This window comes from Cynara cardunculus (assembly GCF_001531365.2).
Source record: "Cynara cardunculus var. scolymus isolate 2C chromosome LG 3, CcrdV1, whole genome shotgun sequence".
Taxonomy (NCBI): Eukaryota; Viridiplantae; Streptophyta; class Magnoliopsida; order Asterales; family Asteraceae; genus Cynara; species Cynara cardunculus.
Genome location: NC_037530.1, coordinates 37,881,387 through 37,893,885, shown reverse-complemented (window position 1 = coordinate 37,893,885; position 12,499 = coordinate 37,881,387). Strand labels below are relative to the sequence as shown.

Below are 12,499 nucleotides of genomic sequence, written 5' to 3'. Positions count from 1 at the left end.
CATATCTTCGTTCCTTACCCATATTTTATCTTCATCTTTCTTTGCATCAAGAGTTTGTTCTTCAATATTGCTCTAATGTAACCGAAGTAAGCATAAGATTACATGAAAACAATGATATTTTCAGCTTTGTCCTCAAATTAACGTTACTCCCCACATTGGCCATATTTCACCATCCAACATTTAACCCAAAAATGATGTATATAACCATAAAACATCATCAACAGCTCCAAATGAAAATAAATAATATAAAGAAAAAAACACAAATATAAAAAGAGAAAAAAATGACACACAAATGATGTGTAAATAACATTCAAAATGAGAGTTATCAATCCAAAAAATAGAGAAAAATCAGTGAAAAATATAATGAATTGTAATTTTTTTTCCTAATCGAAAGTGTATTTAGAAAAAAATTATAATGATATTTTAAAGGATTTATCCAATTCAAACAGGTAATTATCCTAATTTTTAAAATTATTTTACATTTCTTATTTGTGGTATTTTTTAATTAATTATTGGATTATGTGTCATATATTTCTTCTTGACTTCCTACAAATTGATTTCTTCTCGTTTAAAGGTGCTCATAAATATGGGATCTTCTTTTGAGAACCCGTGAAATTGTGATAACCTTAAGTTTACATGCATCATATGCTATTTCATATGATTTATTTTCATCGAAGACTAGGATTTAGAATATCGATTATCATACATTTGTTTCACAATGTATTCTTTAACATGTACTTGTTTCACAATGTGAATTTTTTAGCTTGTTTGTGAAACAAAAGTTGCACATAAAAAAAGTTTCACATTTTGAACCGCTTACATACGAAGCAAACATATTGTGAAACAAATATATGTTCATCAATACATAAATGTTAGCCTTAGATAGGAAAAAAATCATGTGAAACAATACGTGAAGATAAAAGTTATGACTGTTATCATAATGTATGAGGTTCAAAAATGATTAAGCCCCTATAGAGAAAGAGAGAGAGAGAGCTAGGTTATTTTGTTAACCAATTTGTTACTGTTAACTATATTAACCTAATTGACCAATAGGGAACATCCAAGGTCTTGCAGTCCAGTCAGGATCATTATGAGTCACGTGTGACGGTATTTATACTTTTGAAAGGTGTTCTATTTGCTCGTAGCTCTCTACATATCTGATAATATAATATCTAAACTTACACTATTTAATTACCTCATATGTCTTTGATTTATGGTTTTCCATGTTCTATTAGAGCTTCAACTATCTATATTATATTATAAAGCATTTGACAAAAACTCTTAAAAACCATTTTTTATGCATAAAGTACTGTTTATTGATGCATATTACTTAAAATTCAAGATTACAAGTAAATAATGCATAAGTACAACTTATTAAAGCTCCATACTTGAATTCGTGTGACTAACTGCAGATAAACATGATCAAATATTGGATAAACATTTCATTTTAAAAATAAAAAAATCTAAAATATAATTAAAATAATCAATGTGTTCTAACAGAATATTTAATTATAAAAAAATATTATTAAATCAAAAATAAATTACTTCATTATTAAACTTAAATTAAAATATAATAATAAAGAAATTGAATTAAAGAAATTACACAACAAAACAAGCACTTTTAAATAGTTAATTTGATACTAACATCGATATATTCTTTTAAAAAATTTAAGATATATCTTCATATTTATATTTTATTAAAAAATAAAAACATTATTGTTTTTCTCAGAATCATATAAAAAACCGTATTATAACATCAACAGGGAACAGAATAAAATGAAATATTAAAATCGAAATATATCTCGCTGCATTACAAGAGACTTAAAAACCCCAAAATTTATTATGGTTTGTATCAAGTTAGTTTCATCCAAATGGCACAAGGTACATGGGCTTTGTGAGTTATGGTTATGGGAATTGGGAGTGGTGAGTGAGAACTATTTGGAATAAATTTCTTTGGGCCTAAAAGTAGCCCAATAAATAAATTGGGTTCATTTGTATAATGTCAAAGGCCCAAAGCTTCTTTTTGGTTTTCTCTTTCGATATTCTTGTGTCGTCGCACACGGTATCAAAAATGAAGGAGGGGGTAGATCGGTCATTCGGTTACTACGTCAACATTGTTCATTAACATGTCTTGAGGTGTGTTAAGATATGTTAAGATTTTCATGGTTACTGTGTGTTACCATGAGTTAAGATATCTGAAGATTACATCATACATGTTAAGATGTGTCAAGATTTTCATATAAGATTTCAAGTTATGGCAACTTAGGGGCTGTTTACCAAACGCTTACTCAGGTAAGTGATCACCAAGTCTCATTACCTTACCGGATGAATATGGTAAGGACCAAAAATCTTATCCGGTAAGAGCGAGACAAAACCAAGAGTCTTACCCAATAAGTGAGGGCGACGACTCTTACCACGGTAAGCGTTTACCGGGTAAATTGTTGCGTACCATATCGTTTTAATGGATTAAAATATTACCCGGTAAGTAAATGATAGTCTTAAATTTACCGATAAGCATTTACCATGATTATAAAGATTTCTATGGGCCAACTTTGTTCTCGAAACGAATGCCTAAATAGCACCAGTGATTCTCTGAGCCGGTCTGGATTTCCATGAGCATCACGGCATAGGTAAAAGGGAATAATCAGCTCTGGGGGAGAATGATGATGGAGATGTATTGCGCTAAACGATCGGACCAGATAGACGCAGGTAGCTTGACCGCTAATGAGACCTCGATCCCGAAGCCTTCGGAGTATCGTTTGAGAGTTTTTAGTACAACAATGAACTGTTTTCGACTTCTGTTCTACTTTTTATAAATCTCAGTTCTAGTAATTCTGACTGGGCAAATTTCATGAAAAAAATAACATACTTTAACTTGATTTTCATTTTATGTAACATATTTTCAAAACTTACATTTTGATATCTAAGATGTAAAGTTTTAACCATTTAAGTACCCGAATAATCGGTTGAAGACTAATTTTAGATTAAAAAAAAATCAATTTCACTAACCACGTCAGCAAATAATATTTAGTTGGATACCACATCACTCGTCACATCAGCATTATAACCACTTAATGCTTCAACCAGGTACTCACATGTTTAAAACTTTACATCTTCGGTACCAAAATGAAAGTTTTGAAAGTACGTTACCCAAAATATGAATCAAGTTAAAGTATATTATTTTTTCATGTAATTTACTCTCCAAAATTTAAGATTTAAAGTTTCTAAAAATAATTCAGAAATAAAAAATAAACCATGGGCAGGATTAAAACAAATGTATTGGGCGTCTATGTGCCACTTCATATAATACAGCAGGAGAATGGACGTGGTTTTATTACTAATATTTTTCTTCTTAAATTTAATAAATAAATACAAGTAATTTTGCAAATTATAAAAATTAAATTTATTCTATACTATATTATAAAACATTTGACAAAAACTCTTAAAAACTATTTTTTATGCATGAAGTATTGTTTATTGATACATATTACTTAAGATTCAGTATTACAAGTAATTTTGCGTAAGTATAACTTATTAAAGTTAAAATTTTAAATTCGTGTAATTTTGTGTAAGCATAACTTATAATCAAATATAGGATAAACCAACTTTAAATATATAAAATCTAAAATATAATTAAGATAATGGTAAGTTATAACAGAATATTTAATTATAATCTTTATAAAAAATTATATTATTAAACCAAAAAAGTCATTTTGTTATTAAATCTAAATTAAATTGTAACAAAAAAAAAATTAAATTAAAGAACTTACAACAAAAAAATAGTTAACTTAATAATAATATCGATTTTTTTTTTTCAAATTTTTATGTTAGATAAAAACATTATCATTTTTTCTCAAAACCAAATAAAATCGTATTATATCGATAGAGACAAAATAAAAATTAAACATTAAAAATCAAGATTTATCTTGCTACATTGTATGAGTACTCTTCTAATGTAATTTTAATTAATAATATCTAATATTTTAAAAACAATTAAGTCGTGGACTACAAGTGTTCACCGACAAATAAAGAATGCAAGTTGTTCACTATTTAATAATTAAGAAAAGGTCATTTTCAATCTTCACATGCAAAAACCATTTGTTTAATTTTGTGGGTATAATTAAATTTATGATTATTTTAATTTTAAGCTATTTTTATTTTCAAATTTGACTGAAATAGCCAAGATTTTATAAGCAATTAAATGTGCGTTTTCTGATTTATATATGATTCTGATTGGATTGGCTTACGAAATTGGTAACAAAAAAGGAACGCTGACTTACGAATTGACTTGCTAGAATCATATTTTATTTAAAAAAAATACATCTCACAAGTTGCAAAAGAATGACTTGCAGAATCTCAGCTGTCATAATTCAAATATAAAGAAACCGACTAAAAAGCAAAGATGTTCGTCTAAAATAGTTAGGTGGGGTTTGTTTTTTTAAAAGGTGTTGAAGTCTGATTTCACTTCTGATTTGTAAGAGGTGGTCATGAAGTTTGAAATCTTATTCCAAGAATGTTTGTTTTTACATCTGAAGTTTGAAATCTGAAAATATCAAATTAGTGCAAAAATATAAAAGATAATTAGTTTTTTTTTACAAAGTATAAAAGATGAATAGTTTTTTATAACAAATCTCTTTCAGCCCCAAAAATATGAACCATGTAATAGAGCACAGATTAGGATTAAAATGTATCAAGGGATATGTTTACTACTTAAAATTTCATAGAACTATGAAGGGTCTAAATGTAATAAGACCATAGTTGAAGGTCTATCTGGTACTTATAACCAAAATGAAAATCAATATATACGCCTGTATCTTGACGCATTTCTTGATCCTTCAACTCGCTTCCGTCAATCTAGATCTACAATCTTTGTTTTCTTCCTCAGGTAATCCACTGTCAAAATCCTACTTTCCCTCAAAAAAAAAATCAAATTTCGTGTTGATTTGATGTTGATTCAGTTTGCTTCCATGTTTACAGGACTGATCTCTTGCTCGCAATGTCGGTGGAATCTCTGAAAACCAGCAATATCGTTAATGGCGATTCTAATTTCAGCAATGGTCACACTAAGAAACCGTGCAGGATCTACGTAGGTTACGATCCAAGAGAGGATGTGGCGTACGAAGTTTGTCGGTACTCTATCATGAAACGATCTTCGATCCCTGTGGAGATCATCCCAATCAAGCAATCTGAATTGCGAGAGAAGAATTACTTTTGGCGTGAGCGTGGGAAGCTCGAAAGTACCGAGTTCTCGTTCACTCGATTCTTAACCCCATTTTTGGCTGGATACGAAGGTTGGGCGATGTTCGTCGATTGCGATTTCCTTTATCTCGGTGACATCAAGGAATTGTTCGATCTGATCGATGATAAGTACGCTGTGATGTGCGTTCAACATGATTATACCCCAAAAGAGACCACGAAAATGGACGGTGCTGTTCAGACTGTTTATCCACGAAAGAATTGGTCCTCAATGGTGCTTTATAATTGTGGGCATCCGAAGAACAAGGTTCTGACCCCGGAGGTTGTCAACAAGGAATCAGGTGCGTTTTTACATAGGTTTCAGTGGCTGGAGGATCACGAAATCGGGTCTGTGCCATTTGTTTGGAATTTTCTTGTGGGTCATAACCGTGTTGAGAAGGGTGACCCGAATTCATACCCTAAAGCTATACATTATACGCTGGGTGGGCCATGGTTTGAGGCTTGGAAAGATTGTGAATTTGGGGATTTGTGGTTGAATGAATTGGAGGAGTGTGAGATTGCCAAAAAAGTTGAGAAATTGGAGTAAGATTTGAGGGTTATTGTTTTAGCCTCTTGTATATCTTGATGTTGCTCTTCAAGTGTTCGATGAAATGCCTTTTAAGGTCTCCTAACATATGTAGTTTTTATTATTCTCTTATTCATTATGAATATTTATGATTAATTATGTTGTAATAGCACAAGTTCTTTGATTACTTCATTCAATAAATACCAGCTTTGTTTCTCTTTATACCCTTTTCAGTTCATTTCTGGCCATAAAAAATACAGAGTTTTGTTCCCATTTTTTACCTCAACAAGCAAGAAATTTGCAGTCTTGAATCACTTGTGAATACAAGTAAATTGGCATTCAAATGTTTCTTCCTCAAATGGGTTTGATTTCGATTCTGTATTGAAATGATTGATTTCGACCAAGATTTCTTGAAAATCAAATCAAAAGGAAAGAGGGTTTTCCATTTGTTTCGTCGGACAAAAATGCAATGGAGCCTTAAAGAGCCTCCTTGAGTTCAATTTACATCATCTTTTTACAAACAGCCTCACATCCCACATCTATAAACCATTATAGAAAAAGGTTTTCAAGAACCAAAACCCCATTTCCCACTTCTAACTTCAAGATTTTATTGACTGTTCTCAAACAACAAAAACAGAGACCGGTACAAATATGGTAAATAGACGATTAGATAAAATCGCCTTTAAGGTAGCAAAAAAAATACCTTCTGGTCTGTTACGGCCTAGAATAGTAGAATAGTGTTTCGGGTACTTCTGGAGAAGGCAAACTTGCAACCCCTTTGAACTGTAAACACAAAAAACCATATAAAGTTTGCAACTTTTGAGATCAAAGGTTAAATGTAAGGTTGAAAAGTTAATCAGTCTCTTGTCAGCTACCTTATCTTGCTTGTATTTTGATCGTATAGCATTTAGAGGGGAACGACTGTCACTTGATTTTAAACTATATAGTGCAAAGACTGTGTTCTTTAGATCCAGTGGCTTGTACCATGTGTAGTACTCTAAAGTATCATTCTGCCAATTCAAGAAAAAGATATTGTTAAACTTCAATTGGAGACCTTAAGAAACTTAAAGAAAACGACACTAACCCAAGGGTGGCACGACTGATTTAGCATCCATCGGGCAAGAAATACAGCCGAGGCAGCAACAGTTGAAGGAACAAATACCAAGAAGTTATAGTCTATCAATGTCAACTCCACCAGATAATTTGTCAAAAACTCCAATTCAAGATTCGGGATCTACCAAATTGTAGAGAACAATTAAGACACGAAGGTTAAAGGGATTTGCCTAAATTACAAGCAAAGAACGGGCAGTCCGGCACCATCAAGCTTACCTGGTGAGAAGCTTGTGCCGCTCTTAAAAATCTCCTGTAAACAATAGAGATTCGTATAAAATATGATCATCTTAATCGGATCTATAAAAAATGTATGCAAAATAAAAAATGATGCATATACCTGAGAAAAGTTTTTGCTGTAGGTGCTGAAAGTTGAAAATTCAAATAGTTCAGAACAAGACTCTCCATTTTCAGAACCTGCACAACTTATTTGGCTGAATACTTTGATGATCTAAATAGGATCCATAAAGAATGTATGAGTTTGTATGATATCTATCATATTGCATTACAACCATCTTGCGGTTGATATTTTAGCAAGATTTTAGACAAATTGTATCGTGTAATATAATAGGAGCGGTAAGATGTCATATTTGTTTTAAGCATTGATGTCACAGAAAAATCAAACCTCTGATTTCGTATAAGTGCTGTCAGTGATGAAACAGAATTCTTCCACACTTGGTGAGCAGATTTCTTCATATTTCCTTCAAACAAAAAAGAATGCAACTGTATCAATGTAATAAGAAGTGTGGATAGATGACGCAATTGGTTAATGTTAATCTAGTCGAAACGAGTGAGACTTGCTGTGATGTACTAAGAAAGGATATGTTATGTAGTATGGCTTGTCCAACTTACTTCTAGGGGCCACCAACAATAACAAAATCCTTATGACTGTAGCCCACAAATGAGGTATTTGTCAATCATAGATTGGAAATAGCCCATAAATGCAACCAAAGTTGCTAAGAGTGCGTTTGGTATGCAGATTACATGGGACGGGACGGGACAAAAAAAATAGTCTCATGTTTGGCATGCCATGGACAAAAAATACATAAGACAAGATGGGACTATTTTTAAATTTCATGGGACAAAACTTGATAATTGTTGTTCCACCAAAAAAGGTGGAACAACATGGGACTAAATATAAAATGACTATGTTACCCTTAGACCAATTTGAGATTCAAAAACCAATTAGTCCCGTCCCGTCCTGTCCTATCCAGTCTGCGCACCAAACGCTACCTAAAGGCTCAAGGCGCAAAGGGGTCCCAGGGCCTAGGTGCAGGTGCAGGTGCAGGTGCGGGCCTCAAGAATGTGAGGTGCATCTTATAAATAAAGTATTTATATAAACACACACAGTTATACACAACTCAAATATGTAGCAAGTACTCTATTGCAACAACCAACAGTACTTCGATGGCAGAAGGGAGAAGGGTTTAAAGCGTGGGCCATGATGGAGAAGTTTTAAGGTTTGGGTATTTATAGAGAAAGAGGCTTGAAGTTATAAGAACTGGATATTTAATATCCGGGTTTGACTTGTCATCTATTAAATAACTTTTTTTAAGGAAGTCTAGGAGATAAGAAGAGTAAACTTATTTAACATTGGGGTTTGACTTGGTATTTAATAACTTCTTATAAGGCGTGCTTAGGCCCACAAGGCGCCTCAGCCAAGGTGCAGGGCCTCAGTGAGCCTCGTGAATACGCCTAGCCTCAACTTTAAAAGAGCCTCAGAGCCTAGGCATGCCTCTTCTAACAACTATGAGTGCAACAAGAAAGGATAAAACTACCCTAAAAATCCCATTTTGAAGTTCGATATAACTGTCTTGCAGCCGGATATTAGTAAAAGCAAACATACGATCTTGAATAATACTATTTATCATGAATAAAGTACGAATAGTTGGTTCCCAAGTTCTTGATATTTACAGTTCATCGTGAATAAAGCATGAATAGTTAGTTCCTATCATCCCATGTGCTCAACATATTTATAGTTCTCATTTGAACCTGCCCCTACAACATAACCTTCCAAATACCAAACCTCGGGCAATTTCGCCTTGAACAAATGACGTAAAGAATCCTTCTGAAGGTAACATGCTACCCAAGGGTTTCTTTGAAGTATAGGGAACATATTTTAGGGGAAAAGGTGCGAGAGCTTACGAAGCAATTAGCATACAAGTGATGCCTAGCAGTTGAAGTTTTTGTTGTTCAATGTAGTGTTGAGAAAGAAACAAGTCAATGAGATAAACCGTAAGATATAGTGTGTCTGGCACCATCTTATATTCCTCGCATACCTTCAAGGGAAAAAATCACAAGAAAACGGACTCTTAATATGAAACAAAACAATGTGGATTCACATAGGTTTTAAAGGAATCAATCAATGAAACTAACCTCTACAAGCCAATCAACCAAGACTCCCCTCATACTCTGAGTTACATCTCGCTGTACCGTCTCCATGAAATCAGAACGTGGTCTACGCATAAGCTGAATGGTAAAACAGACAACTAATCAGTATTAAGTTTTGGGTCAGGAGCAAGAAAGGTGTTCGGCCATAGGACAAACCTCTGCTGCACGTAAATTGTTGTATATCTCACTTGCATAGAGGCTGCACATTTGAGGATCTTTCTGATCTGAATCTATATCGGTTATCATCAACTTCTCATGAATGTTACTACTCCCTGCATCATAGATGTCAAAAGGTTAAAAACTTTGGTTTCACATAAAGACTCTGGAATGCGTCGTGCATAACATGAGATATTGTTTACTAAGGTCTTGTTTGTTAGCAGTTTAATAGGATTTACAGCTTATTCGGTCAGCTACAGTCTGCACATGACTGTTTGGTAGTGGCTTAATAATATAGAAAGTGGCTTATTCAGTAATCTTCTAGGGGAGCTATGTGCAGAAAGCCAAGTTTTTTTCAAACTTGTCTCTCCCAATTAAAAAACATGCTCATTCCACATATGGAAAAACCCTGCCAAACAAAAAAATTCTCAATATATAGAGACAGATTAATCCGTACAAAACTTCGGGGCTGTTTGGTTGGTTTTCCATTAAAGATGTCTGTGTGGATTAATCTCTCTATATAGATTGGAAGATTTTTGTTTGGGATGATTTTTTTCTTAGATGGAAGGAGTGTATTTTTTAATTGGGAGGGGATTATTCGGAAAAAACTTGTTTTTATGGCATAAAGCTCCCCCTAGAAGCTTCTTGAATAAGCCACTTTCTATGTCATTAAGCCACTACCAAACAGTCATGTATGGCTGACCGAATAAGTTGTGAGTCTCATTAAGCTACTAACAAACAGGTTAATGGAAAACCAATCAAACAATCCCCAAATGGTTTTGAGTTCTTGACGGAATCTTGAGAATGTGGTAAAGCTTAATTACATGAACACTTTCTAATAACAACAAACCTTTCTTTGAAAAGCTTTGCAACTGTGAAGATGCTCTTTTCTCAATTGGACTGGAGTTTACATGTCTTTCCCTTTCAGCAAAATCTGGAGCTTTCTGAATAGCAGAAGGTCGAGTTTGAGTTCCCTCGGTTTCATCAGATTTCTTTGTTTGGGAATGTGCAGAAACTTTTTGCCTTTTAACTGTCACAGAGGCAGCTACTTTCGACATATTGACTGAATTCTTTTTACCCATCTTGCTATTCTTTTTCTGATCAAAATTCGCAAAATGTAGAAACGAAAAAGGCTCAAGTTACAGTGGTATAAAGTAGTCCATTCAGACATGAGTTCGAGACATATTAACGCAATATAAAACATAACTGTTTACAAACCGGAATCTTAGCTGCAGTTATGCAATTCTTATAAGAATTATCACAACAAATGTTTGTGACATCTTTAAGCACTGCTCTCCTCTTATTTTGACCACCGGCTTTTGTCGTGTTAGCATTGTTCTTCTTCTCATCTTGCACCCCTCGTTTAGGATTTTTACGCAAAACTCCACCCTGTCCCTGCTCCTTTTGGACTTCTGAACCCACTAATGACTGGTAAACAGCAGCTCGAGCTCGTGTTACTCGAAAACTGGACTCTCCAACTGTAGTCCCTCTCGTCATTATATGAACCTCAAAGAGATGTAAAACAAGGTTTCAATTCGCAATAGTTTTCCCCTATCTGCAACAATATAGAAAACCATCAAACAAGAAAAATGCAGGCATTATGAGATGTTAATTTATATTCGATACAGGCATATATGGGACATCATTATATTCAATCTCTAGAGGGAATTTTCGTGGCTGAAAACCCAAAAGAAAACCTTTTCGAAATCCAGACGACAAATTGAAAAACACTAATTGGTCATATGAACAAGAAGAAAGGATGAAAAAAAACCAAGATAAAATCATGCTTACAGTAATACAAATCTCAAAACTAACATTCAATTCAGGTCTATCATGTTTTCGAAATCTTGAACCAAGATTTCCTCTAAACTTTCTTCTATTTCCATCAATTTCCCTTTCATCAATCGCTAAATCTATGAAGCTTGAACGTAAAATGAGAAAATCAACAATTTCTTCTTCTTTTATTGCAATAAACACACAAGATTTCACAATGTACATACGTAATATGATCTCCACAACAAAATCGAGGAAATGGGGGTGAAAATTATCGTATTATAATCAAACCCACATTCCAAAAATCAAAGTATTTCAAAAGTAAAGCAAACGTATAAACCCTAACTGATCTGAAATCAAAGAACCATAGAAACTGTAGGATGTAAAGAAAGAGGATGACTAACACAGGGATGATCAAATCGTCTTAATGGAATCAGCTCAAAGGATTGATAGCTGAAACATGAAGGATTTTAGAAAGAGAGACAGCTGGAGATTGAATGAATAAAAAGGGAAATGGGATCGAGAGCGGGACGAACGTAGAGTTCAAACTCGAACATTTTGAGAGACAGAATATTAAAAAAGTGATGGATTTTTTTAAATGCAATTTAATGATAAAATAATATATTGGTACAGGAATTAAATATAATTGATATTCCAATTTACGAAAATGCCCTTTGACTGATTTGACTAACCTTTTCATTAAATACCCTTTTCTTACCTGCTTTAAAATATCTTCCACAAATTCTTTATAATTTTTCTTTTATTAACTTAAATATCTAACCCGTTATACGAGTCGACTAATCTCAAGGTGACCACCTGTTTTGCAGATAGTCTGGAGTCACCGCATTTGAACTTCCGTGGCCACAAAAGGATTTTTATTCCTCCTTGGATTTGAACCTGAGATCTCCTGATACTTTTAATCTTTGAAGTCAAGTTCAAACCAATTAGGCACCACCCTTGTGGTTAAAATAATAAAACAATTAGAATTTTTTAAAATAATAAACTAAAAAAGTTAGAATTTCTAAAAGAATCAGATTTAATTTTAACAGATTCTTTATTTTGGAGTTTCTAATATTTATTACCTCAATACACTCTTTTTTAATTATATGAAAATAATAATAATTTAATCTTACTGATGAAATGAATAAAAAATTAACTTTTCTTTCCTTACAAGTTTTAGAGAATTCTTTAAACTTGAAGTTTTTTTCTATTTTAGAGAACAGTATAAAGAATCTGTTAGGTCGAATTACAAAATAAAAACCTCTTTTTCTGTATTTTAGAGAATTTGTTGGAGATGCTCTAACAAGA

At 33.0% G+C, this 12,499-nt stretch overlaps 2 protein-coding genes across 2 annotated transcripts; one reads left to right on the top strand and one right to left on the bottom strand.

The window, feature by feature from the left end:
- The first annotated feature begins 4,747 nt into the window (after nt 1-4,747).
- Nucleotides 4,748-5,983, top strand: LOC112509303 (protein CDI-like). Its single transcript, XM_025114184.1, has 2 exons — nt 4,748-4,885; nt 4,978-5,983. The coding sequence occupies exon 2, from the start codon at nt 4,997-4,999 to the stop codon at nt 5,780-5,782; it is 786 nt and encodes a 261-aa protein (XP_024969952.1). The 5' UTR covers nt 4,748-4,885; nt 4,978-4,996; the 3' UTR covers nt 5,783-5,983.
- A 345-nt stretch (nt 5,984-6,328) lies between these two features.
- LOC112509955 (cyclin-A2-1) lies at nt 6,329-11,683 on the bottom strand. The gene is made up of 12 exons (XM_025115183.1): nt 11,596-11,683; nt 10,637-10,973; nt 10,269-10,515; nt 9,419-9,534; nt 9,248-9,340; nt 9,017-9,150; nt 7,497-7,572; nt 7,212-7,288; nt 7,091-7,124; nt 6,846-6,995; nt 6,637-6,771; nt 6,329-6,544 (listed from the first exon to the last, which is right to left on the bottom strand). Exons 2-12 carry the CDS (start codon nt 10,913-10,915, stop codon nt 6,476-6,478), a joined length of 1,410 nt encoding a protein of 469 aa, XP_024970951.1. The 5' UTR covers nt 10,916-10,973; nt 11,596-11,683; the 3' UTR covers nt 6,329-6,475.
- Between the last annotated feature and the right edge of the window lie 816 nt (nt 11,684-12,499).